At 43.1% G+C, this 17,244-nt stretch overlaps 1 protein-coding gene across 1 annotated transcript; it reads right to left on the bottom strand.

The window, feature by feature from the left end:
* Nucleotides 1-1,260: 1,260 nt before the first annotated feature.
* LOC147958906 (uncharacterized) lies at nucleotides 1,261-13,107 on the bottom strand. The gene is made up of 2 exons (XM_087532359.1): nucleotides 12,208-13,107; nucleotides 1,261-1,284 (listed from the first exon to the last, which is right to left on the bottom strand). The coding sequence occupies exons 1-2, from the start codon at nucleotides 13,105-13,107 to the stop codon at nucleotides 1,261-1,263; spliced, it is 924 nt and encodes a 307-aa protein (XP_087388485.1).
* Nucleotides 13,108-17,244: the final 4,137 nt, after the last annotated feature.

The following is a 17,244-nucleotide window of genomic DNA, read 5'->3' as shown; positions in this document are numbered from 1 at the left end:
CTAACTGCCCTACCCAAGGACATCTCTAGAAGAAATCACCTTTCAATCGACTTGGAGGTGTTCCACTCGACAGACTCGAAGACACTCGACCAAGAAGCAATCACTCGACCAAGATCCAACCACTCGACGGCCAGGAGATCTAAAGTCACTCCGCATGCTAACGGTCGGTCATTAAGTAGCTTTTATGGTCATCATAGCACTTTATTAGGGGCGTTACCAGTAACGCCCGACCTTAATGTATTTGAAACCCTACATAACTGAGGGCCGGAGGGGTCTGGCGAACTCTATATAAGCCACCCCCTCCTCAGTGTAAAGGGTTCGCACCTCTATAATTCATACACACATAATCCAGTCGACTGCCTCCGGGCTCGAAGACGTAGGGCTATTACTTCCCCCGAGAAGGGCCTGAACTCGTAAACCTCGTGTGCTTACAACTACTCCATAGCTAAGATCTTGCCTCTCCATACCTACCCCCCTACATTACTGTCAGACTTAGAACCACGACAGTCGCTGCCTCCAAGGGCACCAATAGTGGAATCACGGCATCTCGCATTGTGTGAGGGCGTGAGGAGAATAGGGTGGCCCTAGTGGCTTCTTAGGGAGCATTGTGCCTCCACACCGCTCCAACGGAGACGTACTTCCTCTCAAAGGGAAGGAACTTCGGCAACACATCCTCGTCTCCACCGTCTCCACTCTTGGTTATCTCGTGCCTTTACTTGTGCAAGCTTATTTGTTTCATATATCTTGCTTGCTTGTGTTCCTATCCTTATTGTATCATATAGGTTGCTCACCTAGTTGCATATCTAGACAACCTACTTTGATGCAAAGTTTAAATTGTTAAAGAAAAGCTAAAAATTGTTAGTTGCCTATTCACCCCCCCAGTCAACCATATCGATCCTTTCAGTTTTCTTTTCGAGAATCTACCCTTAGACGTTATTTTACGGATCCAGACATTGTTTTTTCTCAACATGCACTGAGAATCTGGCCTACATAACTTGGTCAAAAGTAATGTATAAAAGAGAAGAACCAGTGAAAATTTAGAAGAGACGACTGGATAAGTTGCTTGAGAAGGTTGTTGTGTTTGTTTGTGGTTTCGAGTTCGACTCCAGCGCGAGCACCAATTCTTTTTTGGCTCGCTCCAGCGAGCGTGAGCGAACAGCAGTTCAGCCAGCCGACGCGGGCCAGACTCGGCCCAGCACCGCTGGGACATATAGAAAATAGAGATATGGGCTGGCCGTTTCACTTTGTTTTTCGTTTCTTTTACACGTACGTCTCAGTTTCCAACTAAAACATAGCATATGTAAAATTATTCAAAACAAGATGAAACAAAGCAAAACCAAACCAAGAATACCTATTCCCTTCAATATTAGGTATAGATTTACCGGAATTGATAGCTGGTAGAGAATAATTCCAGCCGTGGACCGATTCATGTTCTGAAGGTTCTTTTCACTCAAATAAAAAAATACTCTGAAGGTTCTTTCTTATGGATACGACCAAGTTAAACCTGGGCATGGGTAGCCCGGCCCGACCACCCGGCCTGAGCCCGGCACGAAAAACCCGGGCCGGGCCGAGCTTGACATTCGGGCTGGGTCGGGCTTTGTTTTCCAGCCCGAAAAATAGTTTGGGCCGGGCTCGGGCTTCAATTTTTTTGTATTTCGGGCCGGGCTTTCGGGCTTCGAGCCAGCACATGCGCGTACTAAAAAACAGCATTCGGGCCGGGCTCGGGCTTAAAAATAGAGAGTATTTCGGGCTTTGGGCCGGGCTCGGGCTTGAGAAATGAAGGTCAGGCTTTTACAAGCCCGGCCCGACGTTTGCCCGGGTTTACGACCAACCTCGTGGCTGAATTTTAATTTTCATGTGTCCTTAAAGAAACATCGAATAACCATTCGGCATGGGCGGTAAAAAGAGACACGTCAAGTACTTTCGTCATTCTTAATATAATTTTATATTAAAGTTAGTATAAAGAAAGTATAACAATACCGATACATACATACTAATATATGCACACATTATATAGTGTTTACTCAAAATTGAAGCCGTAGAGCTTCGACATTGACAATGGCATTGTAGATGTCTCGCTAACGGCAAAGATATTACTCCTGCACTAAGAAAAATAGCCTCGCGACACGTGCATGATGCAAAACCGTGGGTTGCGGAATAGCAATATATATGACTTAGGGAGGAGAAGAAAAAGATATGCATAATTATCTTAGGATGAACGTGGCAAAAATATAAGGTTCTATTCAACAAATAAGGTCGACTAAAGACATCTCCAAGCATACATTTTAACTTAGGCGCTAGAGTCAAAAGTCTTAGCGGTTTAGCTTGTACATGATTTATTCCTAACTCTATTGCTTACTTTTGATATGGCATCCGAACTTTCCCTCTTTATCTCAGGGCACATTCGGAAATGTCAAACCTCCCAAGAGGCCGCCTTGGTAGGCACTAGATTATGGACACAGGAGGTGCCATAAGACCTATGATGATGTGGCAATACATCTGGGTACGAAGATCGGCCCATATGGTGCAATTCTCGGCATCGCTAGACATCAAGACTTGGATATGGATGCCCGACGGCCCGTTCACTTCTAAGACTTGCAACAACATCCTATTTTAGGGGGGCAATGTGTGAAAGTCTTGAAGCTTAAATGAAAGTCATCCCTCCCCCCTATTTGGATCACCTCGCAAGACTGATGTTAGACCATTTACTGACTCCTAAGGCATGAACTGTAGCATGCAACAACAAGTTGTGTGTTCTCTATTTTGGCATGAAGTATTCTCATGGACCAGACCTGTTGGTCACTGCCAACCCTATATATTATTTCCTTTTGAAAATAGTTTTTATAAAAACTTGTATACTTCTGAGGGTGTCTCAGCATGCGCGTGGTTCTTAACACGGTACCTACAAAGATGACTATTAACATGAATGAGATGGTGACAACTTCCTACTCCGAGGATGAAGTTAAACAAGCATAATTCCAAATGTGCCCGAACAAATGAGCCAGGGCCTGACGATTTTCCATCCCAGTTTTTTCAGTGTCATTGGAACATCCGTAGTGCTGAGGTAACTAAAGTTGTCCTCATAATTTTGAAGGGATGGAGAATGCCAAAAAAATTTAACAATTCTCTATTGGTTATAATCCCTAAGGTAAAGAATCCCACTTTAGTCTCTTAGTTTTGCCCAGTTAGCATGTACAATGTGCTTTATGAAATTGCCTCCAAAGTTTTCCCAATCGGTTGAAATTGGTGTTTCTTGAGAGTATTTTGGAAGAATAGTCTATTTTTGTTTCTGGTCGTCTATATATATATATAAAATTATCTCGGCATATAAGTGTTTACATTTTATGAATAAATCTCAAGTGCATAGGGGTGATGTGGAAAATTGGACATGACGAAGGCATGTTATCGCGTGGAATGGAGCTATTTGTCAACTATTATGTTAAAAACTGGTTTTGCTGGTCATTGTTATGGGGTTGGTTAGTTCTATCTCTTTCTCAATATTATTTAATGAATATAAGCTTGAGGAGTTTATAAGAGGAATACATCAGGGAGATCATACTTCACCTTGCTTGTTTTTGTTGCGGCAGAGGGCCTTTCGTGTCTTTTAAAATCCAGAGTTCAATCATTTTTTCTAAGTGACATCATCACCACCACCGATAAACATTTTTTAGCCGATGACAACCTGTTGTTTTTCAAAGCAATGCGGAGGAGGGCGGAAGAAGTAATTTTTGTTGTTGGATTCTTGTGCTAAAGCTTCTGGTGAACGTATATATCGAGATACGTCATGTATTTTCTTTAGCAGGGGATGCCCAAATAACATTAAAGAGGAGGCAGAGATAATTCTCCATGTACCAAATGAACAAATCGGTGACAAGTACCTTGGCCTTATGTTTGATGTGGGTAACTCTAAGAATGAGACATTCAAATATATGAAAGATCGGTTGTTTAGAAAGGTGCAAGGATGGGTGGAAAAAACAAATATCATCGAAAGAAAAGGTTATTTTGATTAGAACAGTTGCACAAGTCATTCCGGTATATTCAATGTGATGCTTTTAATTTCCAAGGGGGCCATGTGAGCATCTAACATATATGATTCGGTCCTTCTGGTGGGGAAGTAAACAAGGTCAAAAGAAACCGAGTTAGGTTTCTTGGGAGAAAATGACCATGCCAAAGTTCATGGGTGGCCTCGGTTTTAGAGATTTTGAAATGTTCAACTTAGCACTTCTTACAAGGAAAGCATGGAGGATTTTTGGAGAATCCAAAATCATGAAGTGTGAGAATCTTCAAGGCGTTCTATTTTACGGAATCATCTATAACTGATGCTCAAGTAGGGAACTGATACGTCTCCAACGTATCTATAATTTTTGATTGTTTCATGATATTATATTGTCTGTTTTGGATGTCTTATATGCATTAATATGCTATTTTATATTATTTTTGGGACTAACCTATTAACCTAGAGCCCAGTGCCAGTTCCTATTTTTCCCTTGTTTTAGAGTTTCGTAGAAAAGGAATACCAAACGGAGTCCAAACGGAATGAAACTTTCGCGATGATTTTTCTTGGACCAAAAGACATCCAGAGGACTTGGAGTACACGTGAGGGAAGCCACTAGGCACCCACAAGGACGGAGGGCACGCCCCCACCCTTGTGGGCCCCTCGTGACTCCATCGACCTATTTCTTCCGCCTATATATTGTCAAATACCCCAAAACCTTCCGGGGGAGCCACGAAACCACTTTTCCACCACCGCAACCTTCTGTACCCGGGAGATCCCATCTAGGGGACTTTTTCGGCGTCCTGTCGGAGGGGAATTCGATCACGGAGGGCTTCTACATCAACACCATTGCCTCTCTGATGAAGCGTGAGTAGTTTACCACAGACCTACGGGTCCATAGCTAGTAGCTAGATGGCTTCTTATCTCTCTTTGATTCTCAATACCATCTTCTCCTCGATGCTCTTGGAGATCTATTCGATGTAATACTCGTTTGCGGTGTGTTTGCCGAGATCCGATGAATTGTGGATTTATGATCAGCTTACCTATGAATATTATTTGAATCATATATGAATTCTTTTATGCATGATTTGATATCTTTGCAAGTCTCTTCGAACTATAGGTTTGGTTTGGCCAACTAGATTGGTTTTTCTTGCAATGGGAGAAGTGCTTAGCTTTGGGTTCAATCTTGCGGTGCTCGATCCTAGTGATAGAAGGGGAACTGACACATATTGTATTGTTGCCATCAAGGATAACAAGATGGGGTTTTCATCATATTGCTCGAGTTTATCCTGCTACATCATGTCATATTACTTAATGTGTTACTCTGTTCTTATGAACTTAATACTCTAGATGCAGGCAGGAGTCGGTCGATGTGTGGAGTAATAGTAGTAGATGCACGCAGGAATCGGTCGATGTGTGGAGTAATAGTGGTAGATGCAGGCAGGAGTCGGTCTACTTGATATGGAAGTGATGCATATATTCATGATCATTGCCTTAGATATCGTCATAACTTTGCGCTTTTTTTATCAATTGCTCGGCAGTAATTTGTTCACCCACCGTAATATTTTCTATCTTGAGAGATGCCTCTAGTGAAACCTATGGCCCCCGAGTCTATTTTCCATCATATAATCTTCTATTTTCCATCATATAAGTTTCCGATCTACAATTTTAGTTTCCTATTTTCTTTCTTTGCAATCTTTTACTTTCCGATCTATAAACCAAAAATATTACTTTACCGATTATCCATCTATATCAGATCTCACTTTGCAAATAACCGTGAAGGGATTGACAACCTCTTTGTCGCGTTGGGTGCAAGTTGGTGTTTGTTTGTGCAGGTGTTCGGTGGCTTGTGCGTTGTCTCCTACTGGATTGATACCTTGGTTCTCAAAAGCTGAGGGACTCTACTTTGTTGCATCACCGTTTCCTCTTCGGGAGGAAAACCAACGCAAGCTCAAGAGGTAGCAGGAACCATCCCTCGCAATTTGGAGAGTCGTTATAGAAGGAAAAGAGATGTGATGGTTTAGAGGGCTTATTTGGTGTATTGGGGGTGGGAAAAATGACTTATATTTGAACCAGAATTGGATACCTCTCAGGATGAGAATTGTAGTTTCTTTAGCCGAGAATCCCCCCCCCCCCCGGTGATGGTGTCTGAACTAATAGATCATATGATCGTGAGGCGAATAGGGAGTTGTTCGAGCAATTTTTTCTGCCAATGGATGCATCTCTGACAATGCAACTGTCAATTTGCACAAGAAGTAGAAAGTATTTCCTGTCGTTGGGTTTTGAAAAACCATGGAGATCTAGCGAGTGATCAGCTTAACACATGCACACTCCTACTAAAAGGTGTCGCGAGGACTAGCTGGATGGGAGGGCCTGGTCACTGAGCAACACAGTGGTAGAAGAGCAATCTTGGATGAGACTATGGAAGCCAACCGTTCCTAAGAAACTAAAGAATTTTCTTTGCCACCTCGCGTAACAGTCTCTTCCCACAAAGGATATTTCCATGCATCGGAAGATGTCATCATCTAGTTGTTGCCGGTTTATGGGATGGAGGACTCGTGTTGCCATTCACTAATTGAGTGCTCACTATCTTGTTGGGTATGAGCATTCATGGATAAAGATTTGTTAGAGCACATGATGGCGACAAAGCCAAATGCAAAAGAGGCTCTTCTACATGCCAGAAGTATTAACGCATGCATTTTTCACTTTCTTTGTGTGGTTATCCTTTAGGCCATCTAGTCATTGCGGCGGACATTACTTCTGTTGGGGAACGTAGTAATTTCAAAATTTTCCTACGCACACGCAAGATCATGGTGATGCATAGCAACGAGAGGGGAGAGTGTTGTCCACGTACCCTCGTAGACCGAAAGCGGAAGCGTTAGCACAACGCGGTTGATGTAGTCGTACGTCTTCACGATCCGACCGATCAAGTACCGAACGTACGGCACCTCCGAGTTCAGCACAAGTTCAGCCCGATGACGTCCCTCGAACTCCGATCTAGCCGAGTGTTGAGGGAGAGTTTCGTCAGCACGATGGCGTGGTGACGATGTTGATGTTCTACCGACGCAGGACTTCGCCTAAGCACCGCTACAGTATTATCGAGGTGGACTGTGGTGGAGGGGGGCACCGCACACGGCTAAAAGATCAAACAGATCAATTGTTGTGGCTATGGGGTGCCCCCCAGCTCCCATATATAAAGGATCAAGGGGGGTGCGTCCGGCCAGGGAGAGGGCGCGCCAAGAGGAGTCCTACTCCCACTAGGAGTAGGACTCCCCCCTTTCCTAGTTGGAATAGGATTCGGGAGAAGGAAAGAGAGAGGAGAAGAAGGAAAGAGGGGGCCGACCCCTCTTGCCCTAAACCAATTCGGTTTGGGCCTTGGGGGGGGGGCGCCCCACACTCCCCTTGCTTCCCTCTATTTCCACAAAGGCCCATATAGGCCCATTAAGCTCCCGGGGGTTCCGGTAACCTCCTGGTACTCCGGTAAAATCCCGATTTCACCCAGAACACTTCTGACATCCAAACACAGGCTTCCAATATATCAATCTTCATGTCTCGACCATTTGGAGACTCCTCGTCATGTCCTTGATCACATCCGGGACTCCGAACAACCTTCGGTACATCAAAACATATAAACTCATAATATAACCGTCATCGTAACGTTAAGCGTGCGGACCCTACGGGTTCGAGAACTATGTAGACATGACCGAGACACGTCTCTGGTCAATAACCAATAGCGGAACCTGGATGCTCATATTGGCTCCCACATATTCTACGAAGATCTTTATCGGTCAAACCGCATAACAACATACGTTGTTCCCTTTGTCATCGGTATGTTACTTGCCCGAGATTCGATCGTCGGTATCTCAATACCTAGTTCAATCTCGTTACCGGCAAGTCTCTTTACTCGTTCCGTAATACATCATCCCGCAACTAACTCATTAGTTGCAATGCTTGCAAGGCTTAAGTGATGTGCATTACCAAGAGGGCCCAGAGATACCTCTCCGACAATCGGAGTGACAAATCCTAATCTCGAAATACGCCAACCCAACAAGTACCTTTGGAGACACCTGTAGAGCACCATTATAATCACCCAGTTATGTTGTGACGTTTGATAGCACACAAAGTGTTCCTCCGGTAAATGGGACTTGCATAATCTCATAGTCATAGGAACATGTATAAGTCATGAAGAAAGCAATAGCAGAATACTAAACGATCATGTGCTAAGCTAACGGAATGGGTCATGTCAATCACATCATTCTCCTAATGATGTGACCCCATTAATCGAATGATAACTCATGTCTATGGTTAGGAAACATAACCATCTTTGATTAACGAGCTAGTCAAGTTGAGGCATACTAGTGACAATATGTTTGTCTATGTATTCACACATGTATTATGTTTCCGGTTAATACAATTCTAGCATGAATAATAAACATTTATCATGATATAAGGAAATAAATAATAACTTTATTATTGCCTCTAGGGAATATTTCCTTCAGTCTCCCACTTGCACTAGAGTCAATAATCTAGATTACACAGTAATGATTCTAACACCCATGGAGCCTTGGTGCTGATCATGTTTTGCTCATGGAAGAGGCTTAGTCAACGGGTCTGCAACATTCAGATCCGTATGTATCTTGCAAATTTCTATGTTTCCCACGTGGACTAAATCCCGGATGGAATTGAAGCGTCTCTTGATGTGTTTGGTTCTCTTGTGAAATCTGGATTCCTTCGCGAAGGCAATTGCACCAGTATTGTCACAAAAGATTTTCATTAGACCCGATGCACTAGGTATGACAGCTAGATCAGATATGAACTCCTTCATCCAGACTCCTTCATTTGCTGCTTCCGAAGCGGCTATGTACTCCACTTCACATGTAGATCCCGCCACAATGCTTTGTTTAGAACTGCACCAACTGACAGCTCCACCGTTTAATGTAAACACATATCCGGTTTGCGATTTATAGTCGTCCGGATCAGTGTCAAAGCTTGCATCAACGTAATCGTTTACGATGAGCTCTTTGTCACCTCCATAAACAAGAAACATATCCTTAGTCCTTTTCAGGTATTTCAGGATGTTCTTGACTGCTGTCCAGTGATCCACTCCTGGATTACTTTGGTACCTCCCTGCTAGACTTATAGCAAGGCACACATCAGGTCTGGTACACAGCATTGCATACATGATAGAGCCTATGGCTGAAGCATAGGGAACATCTTTCATTTTCTCTCTATCTTCTGCAGTAGTCGGGCATTGAGTCTTACTCAACTTCACACCTTGTAACATGGGCAAGAACCCTTTCTTTGCTTGATCCATTTTGAACTTCTTCAAAACTTTGTCAAGGTATGTGCTTTGTGAAAGTCCAATTAAGCGTCTTGATCTATCTCTATAGATCTTGATGCCCAATATGTAAGCAGCTTCACCGAGATCTTTCATTGAAAAACTCTTATTCAAGTATCCCTTTATGCTATCCAGAAATTCTATATCATTTCCAATTAGCAATATGTCATCCGCATATAATATCAGAAATGCTACAGAGCTCCCACTCACTTTCTTGTAAATATAGGCTTCTCCAAAAGTCTGTATAAAACCAAATGCTTTGATCACACTATCAAAGCGTTTATTCCAACTCCGAGAGGCTTGCACCAGTCCATAAATGGATCGCTGGAGCTTGCACACTTTGTTAGCTCCCTTTGGATCGACAAAACCTTCTGGTTGCATCATATACAACTCTTCTTCTAGAAATCCATTCAGGAATGCAGTTTTTACATCCATTTGCCAAATTTCATAATCATAAAATGCGGCAATTGCTAACATGATTCGGACAGACTTAAGCATTGCTACGGGTGAGAAGGTCTCATCGTAGTCAATCCCTTGAACTTGTCGAAAACCTTTTGCAACATGTCGGGCTTTATAGACAGTAACATTACCGTCAGCGTTAGTCTTCTTCTTGAAGATCCATTTATTCTCAATTGCTTGCCGATCATCGGGCAAGTCAACCAAAGTCCATACTTTGTTCTCATACATGGATCCCATCTCAGATTTCATGGCCTCAAGCCATTTTGCGGAATCTGGGCTCGCCATCGCTTCTTCATAGTTCGTAGGTTCATCATGATCTAGTCGCATGACTTCCAGAACAGGATTACCGTACCACTCTGGTGCGGATCTTACTCTGGTTGATCTACGAGGTTCAGTAGTAACTTGATCTGAAGTTCCATGATCATCATTATTAACTTCCTCACTAATTGGTGTAGGAGTCACAGAAACCGGTTTTTGTGATGAACTACTTTCCAATAGTGGAGCAAGTATAGTTACCTCATCAAGTTCCACTTTCCTCCCACTCACTTCTTTCGAGAGAAACTCCTTATCTAGAAAGGATTCATTCTTAGCAACGAATGTCTTGCCTTCGGATCTGTGATAGAAGGTATACCCAACAATCTCCTTTGGGTATCCTATGAAGACACATTTCTCCGATTTGGGTTCGAGCTTATCAGGTTGAAGCTTTTTCACATAAGCATCGCAGCCCCAAACTTTCAGAAACGACAACTTTGGTTTCTTGCCAAACCACAGTTCATAAGGCGTCGTCTCAACGGATTTCAATGGTGCCCTATTTAACGTGAATGTGGCCGTCTCTAAAGCATAACCCCAAAATGATAGCGGTAAATCTGTAAGAGACATCATAGATCACACCATATCTAGTAAAGTACGATTACGACGTTCGGACACACCATTACGCTGTGGTGTTCCGGGTGGCGTGAGTTGCGAAACTATTCCGCATTGTTTCAAATGTAGACCAAACTCATAACTCAAATATTCTCCTCCACGATCAGATCGTAGAAACTTTATTTTCTTGTTATGATGATTTTCAATTTCACTCTGAAATTTTTGAACTTTTCAAATGTTTCAGACTTATGCTTCATTAAGTAGATATACCCATATCTGCTTAAATCATCTGTGAAGGTGAGAAAATAACGATATCCGCCACGAGCCTCAACATTCATCGGACCACATACATCTGTATGTATGATTTCCAACAAATCTGTTGCTCTCTCCATAGTACCGGAGAACGGCGTTTTAGTCATCTTGCCCATGAGGCACGGTACGCAAGTACCAAGTGGTTCCAAAAGTCCATCAGTATGGAGTTCCTTCATGCGCTTTATACCGATATGACCTAAATGACAGTGCCACAAATAAGTTGCACTATCATTATCAACTCTGCATCTTTTGGCTTCAACATTATGAATATGTGTATCACTACTATCGAGATTCATCAAAAATAGACCACTCTTCAAGGGTGCATGACCATAAAAGATATTACTCATATAGATAGAACAACCATTATTCTCTGATTTAAATGAATAACCGTCTCGCATCAAACAAGATCCAGATATAATGTTCATGCTCAATGCTGTTCATGAATAACCGTCTCGCATCAAACAAGATCGTAGAAACTTTATTTTCTTGTTATGATGATTTTCAATTTCACTCTGAAATTTTTGAACTTTTCAAATGTTTCAGACTTATGCTTCATTAAGTAGATATACCCATATCTGCTTAAATCATCTGTGAAGGTGAGAAAATAACGATATCCGCCACGAGCCTCAACATTCATCGGACCACATACATCTGTATGTATGATTTCCAACAAATCTGTTGCTCTCTCCATAGTACCGGAGAACGGCGTTTTAGTCATCTTGCCCATGAGGCACGGTTCGCAAGTACCAAGTGGTTCCAAAAGTCCATCAGTATGGAGTTTCTTCATGCGCTTTATACCGATATGACCTAAATGACAGTGCCACAAATAAGTTGCACTATCATTATCAACTCTGCATCTTTTGGCTTCAACATTATGAATATGTGTATCACTACTATCGAGATACATCAAAAATAGACCACTCTTCAAGGGTGCATGACCATAAAAGATATTACTCATATAGATAGAACAACCATTATTCTCTGATTTAAATGAATAACCGTCTCGCATCAAACAAGATCCAGATATAATGTTCATGCTCAATGCTGGCACCAAATAACAATTATATAGGTCTAATACTAATCCCGAAGGTAGATGTAGAGGTAGCGTGCCGACTGCGATCACATCGACTTTGGAACCATTTCCCGCGCGCATCGTCACCCCGTCCTTTGCCAGTGTTCGCTTAATCTGTAGTCCCTGTTTCGAGTTGCAAATATTAGCAACAGAACCAGTATCAAATACCCAGGTGCTACTGCGAGCTCTAGTAAGGTACACATCAATAACATGTATATCACATATACCTTTGTTCACCCTGCCATCCTTCTTATCCGCCAAATACTTGGGGCAGTTCCACTTCCAGTGACCAGTCTGCTCGCAGTAGAAGCACTCAGTCTCAGGCTTAGGTCCAGAGTTGGGTTTCTTCTCCTGAGCAGCAACTTGCTTGCTATTCTTCTTGAAGTTCCCCTTCTTCTTCCCTTTACCCTTTTTCTTGAAACTGGTGGTCTTATTGACCATCAACACTTGATGCTCCTTCTTGATTTCTACCTCCCCAGCTTTTAGCATTGCGAAGAGCTCGGGAATTGTTTTATTCATCCCTTGCATATTATAGTTCATCACGAAGCTTTTGTAGCTTGGTGGCAGTGATTGAAGAACTCTGTCAATGACACTATCAACCGGAAGATTAACTCCCAACTGAGTCAAGTGATTATGGTACCCTGACATTCTGAGTATATGCTCACTGACAAAACTATTCTCCTCCATCTTGCAGCTGTAGAACTTATTGGAGACTTCATATCTCTCAATCCGGGCATTTGCTTGAAATATTAACTTCAACTCATGGAACATCTCATATGCTCCATGACGTTCAAAACATCGTTGAAGTCCCGGTTCTAAGCCGTAAAGCATGGCACACTGAACTATCGAGTAGTCATCAGCTTTGCTCTGCCAGGCGTTCTTAACGTCTGCAGTTGCATCAGAAGAAGGCCTGGCACTCAGCGGTGCTTCCAGGACATAATTCTTCTGACTAGCAATAAGGATAATCATCAAGTTACGGACCCAGTCCGTGTAATTGCTACCATCATCTTTCAACTTTGCTTTCTCAAGGAACGCATTAAAATTCAACGGAACAATAGCACGGGCCATGGGCCATCTATCTACAATCAAACATAGACAAGCAAGATACTATCAGGTACTAAGTTCATGATAAATTTAAGTTCAATTAATCATATTACTTAAGAACTCCCACTTAGAAAGACATCCCTCTAATCTTCTAAGTGATCACGTGATCCAAATCAACTGAACCATAACCGATCATCACGTGAAATGGAGTAGTTTTCAATGGTGAACATCAGTATGTTGATCATATCTACTATATGATTCACGCTCGACCTTTCGATCTCAGTGTTCCGAGGCCATATCTGTATATGCTAGGCTCGTCAAGTTTAACCTGAGTATTCTGCGTGTGCAAAACTGGGTTGCACCCATTGTAGATGGACGTAGAGCTTATCACACCCGATCATCACATGGTGTCTGGGCACGACGAACTTTGGCAATGGTGCATACTCAGGGAGAACACTTTTATCTTGAAAGTTAGTGAGAGATCATCTTATAATGCTGTTGTCAATCAAAGCAAGATAAGATGCATAAAAGATATACATCACATGCAATCAATATAAGTGATATGATATGGCCATCATCATCTTGTGCTTGTGATCTCCATCTCCAAAGCACCGTCATGATCACCATCGTCACCGGGGCGACACCTTGATCTCCATCGTAGCATCGTTGTCATCTCGCCAATCTTATGCTTCCATGACTATCGCTACCGCTTAGTGATAAAGTAAAGCATCACAGGGCGATTGCATTGCATACAATAAAGCGACAACCATATGGCTCCTGCCAGTTGCCGATAACTCGGTTACAAAACATGATCATCTCATACAATAAAATTTAGCATCATGTCTTGACCATATCACATCAGAACATGCCCTGCAAAAACAAGTTAGACGTCCTCTACTTTGTTGTTGCAAGTTTTGCGTGGCTGCTACGGGCTTAGCAAGAACCGTTCTTACCTACGCATAAAAACCACAACGATAGTTTGTCAAGTTGGTGTTGTTTTAACCTTCGCAACAACAGGGCGTAGCCACACTCGGTTCAACTAAAGTTGGAGAAACTGACACCCGCCAGCCACCTGTGTGCAAAGCACATTGGTAGAACCAGTCTCGTGTAAGCGTACGCGTAATGTCGGTCCGCGCCGCTTCATCCAACAATACCGCCGAACCAAAGTATGACATGCTGCTAAGCAGTATGACTTATATCGCCACAACTCACTTGTGTTCTACTCGTGCATATGACATCTACGCATAAAACCAGGCTCGGATGCCACTGTTGGGGAACGTAGTAATTTCAAAATTTTCCTACACACACGCAAGATCATGGTGATGCATAGCAACGAGACGGGAGAGTGTTGTCCACGTACCCTCGTAGACCGAAAGCGGAAGCGTTAGCACAACGCGGTTGATGTAGTCGTACGTCTTCACGATCCGACCGATCAAGTACCGAACGTACGGCACCTCCGAGTTCAACACACGTTCAGCCCGATGACGTCCCTCGAACTCCGATCCAGCCGAGTGTTGAGGGAGAGTTTCATCAGCACGACGGCGTGGTGATGATGTTGATCTTCTACCGACGCAGGACTTCGCCTAAGCACCTCTACAGTATTATCGAGGTGGACTGTGGTGGAGGGGGGCACCGCACACGGCTAAAAGATCAAACAGATCAATTGTTGTGTCTATGGGGTGCCCCCTGCCCCCGTATATAAAGGAGCAAGGGGGGAGGGGTGCGGCCGGCCAGGGAGAGGGCGCGCCAGGAGGAGTCCTACTCCCACCGGGAGTAGGACTCCCCCCTTTCCTAGTTGGAATAGGATTCGGGAGAAGGAAAGAGAGAGGAGAAGAAGGAAAGAGGGGGCCGACCCCTCTTGCCCTAAACCAATTCGGTTTGGGCCTTGGGGGGCGTGCCCCCCCACTCCCCTTGCTTCCCTCTATTTCCACTAAGGCCCATATAGGCCCATTAAGCTCCCGGGGGGTTCTGGTAACCTCCCGGTACTCCGGTAAAATCCCGATTTCACCCGGAACACTTCCGACATCCAAACATAGGCTTCCAATATATCAATCTTCATGTCTCGATCCATTTCGAGACTCCTCATCATGTCCTTGATCACATCCGGGACTCTGAACAACCTTCGATACATCAAAACATATAAACTCATAATATAACCGTCATCGTAACGTTAAGCGTGCGGACCCTACGGGTTAGAGAACTATGTAGACATGACCGAGACACGTCTCCGGTCAATAACCAATAGCGGAACCTGGATGCTCATATTGGCTCCCACATATTCTACGAAGATCTTTATCGGTCAAACCGCATAACAACATACGTTGTTCCCTTTGTCATCGGTATGTTACTTGCCCGAGATTCGATCGTCGGTATCTCAATACCTAGTTCAATCTCGTTACCGGCAAGTCTCTTTACTCGTTCCGTAATACATCATCCCGCAACTAACTCATTAGTTGCAATGCTTGCAAGGCTTAAGTGATGTGCATTACCAAGAGGGCCCAGAGATACCTCTCCGACAATCAGAGTGACAAATCCTAATCTCAAAATACGCCAACCCAACAAGTACCTTTGGAGACACCTGTAGAGCACCTTTATAATCACCCAGTTATGTTGTGACGTTTGATAGCACACAAAGTGTTCCTCCGGTAAATGGGACTTGCATAATCTCATAGTCATAGGAACATGTATAAGTCATGAAGAAAGCAATAGTAGAATACTAAACGATCATGTGCTAAGCTAACGGAATGGGTCATGTCAATCACATCATTCTCCTAATGATGTGACCCCATTAATTGAATGACAACTCATGTCTATGGTTAGGAAACATAACCATCTTTGATTAACGAGCTAGTCAAGTTGAGGCATACTAGTGACAATATGTTTGTCTATGTATTCACACATGTATTATGTTTCCGGTTAATACAATTCTAGCATGAATAATAAACATTTATCATGATATAAGGAAATAAATAATAACTTTATTATTGCCTCTAGGGCATATTTCCTTCAACTTCATGAAGGAATCCATCATAGCCCTCTGTCGACCCACCTGTTTGTCACTCGATATATGCGCGAGCTTGGTCACATTAAATCACAGCATGCGCCATGAGATAGCCTTCCCTCTAGGTCTAGTGGTCAGCCAATCAGGAAGTGGATTCTACCTCCAACTGATTATGTTGAACTGACACTCGAGTTTCTAGAGCTAGAGATGGGGCTACTATGCTTGTTGTGTGTCGTGACGAGTATGGTGTGTACCTGCGATCTTCCGTGGTTGTATACCCAAACATCTCGGGCCCGCTGACTCTTGAGGCGCTTGCCAGTCAGGAAGCATGATCTTGATATTCATCATCCCTATAATGCTTTGGATTACCTGATGGTAATCAAGAATATAAAGGAGGGAGTAGGTGGCTAGTATGGTGCGGTCATTATGGAAATTAGAAGCCAGAAATTGTCTATTGCTAATTGCACTGTTGTTCATGAAAGTAGGAGCTCAATTTTGATGCTCAAATCCTGTTATGCAAGGTTTTTCTCTAGACCAGGGACTTTATATCTCGTTGGATCAACCTCATGGTCTAAAATCCTTATATCTATTGTTATTAATCAATAAAGCCAAGTAGGTTGTTATTTTTTCCTTTTCAATTGTGTACCCACATGCAAGTTCTTAGAGCATCTACAACTGGGCACCTCATACCCTCCCCCTCCCAAACTTTCGAGCAGCCTGCCCGGTCAGTGCCTAGATAGAAAAAAACACCCACCCAGATTGGGCAAATCCAACCCAAATGCCTGGGCTAACTGATATGTCTCCGACGTATCTATATTTTTTGATTGTTTCATGCTATTATATTATCAATTTTGGATGTTTTGTATGCATTATTATGCTATTTTATATCTTTTTTGGACTACCTATTAACCTAGTGCCCGGTGCCAGTTGCTGTTTTTTTCTTCTTGTTTTTGTCTTTACAAAAAATCAATACCAAACATAGTTCAAACGGAACAAAACTTGTTGATGATTTTTCTTGGACCACAAGACACCCTGGAAGCTTCGCGAGGAGGCCAGAAGGGCCACAAGCTCAGGGGGCGCGCCCCCCAGGCTTATGGGCCCTCGTGGCTCCTCTAACCCTAATTCTTCTTCTATAAATACCCAAATATTCCCCGAAGACT

This window comes from Triticum urartu, chromosome 7A (genome assembly GCF_056163025.1).
Source record: "Triticum urartu cultivar PI428250 chromosome 7A, HENAU_Tu73, whole genome shotgun sequence".
Taxonomy (NCBI): domain Eukaryota; kingdom Viridiplantae; phylum Streptophyta; class Magnoliopsida; order Poales; family Poaceae; genus Triticum; species Triticum urartu.
This window is presented reverse-complemented; position numbering and strand designations above follow the sequence as displayed.

What these genes read in the sequence shown, in the direction of transcription:
- LOC147958906 (XM_087532359.1), bottom strand. Translation starts at nt 13,107, where the DNA reads ATGGCCCGTGCTATTGTTCCGTTGAATTTTAATGCGTTCCTTGAGAAA. An exon ending in GAGCTCGCAGTAGCACCTGG is followed by an intron (nt 1,285 to 12,207) that starts GTATTTGATACT and finishes GCTATGTTTTAG; the next exon opens with TTGGAAACTGAGACGTACGT.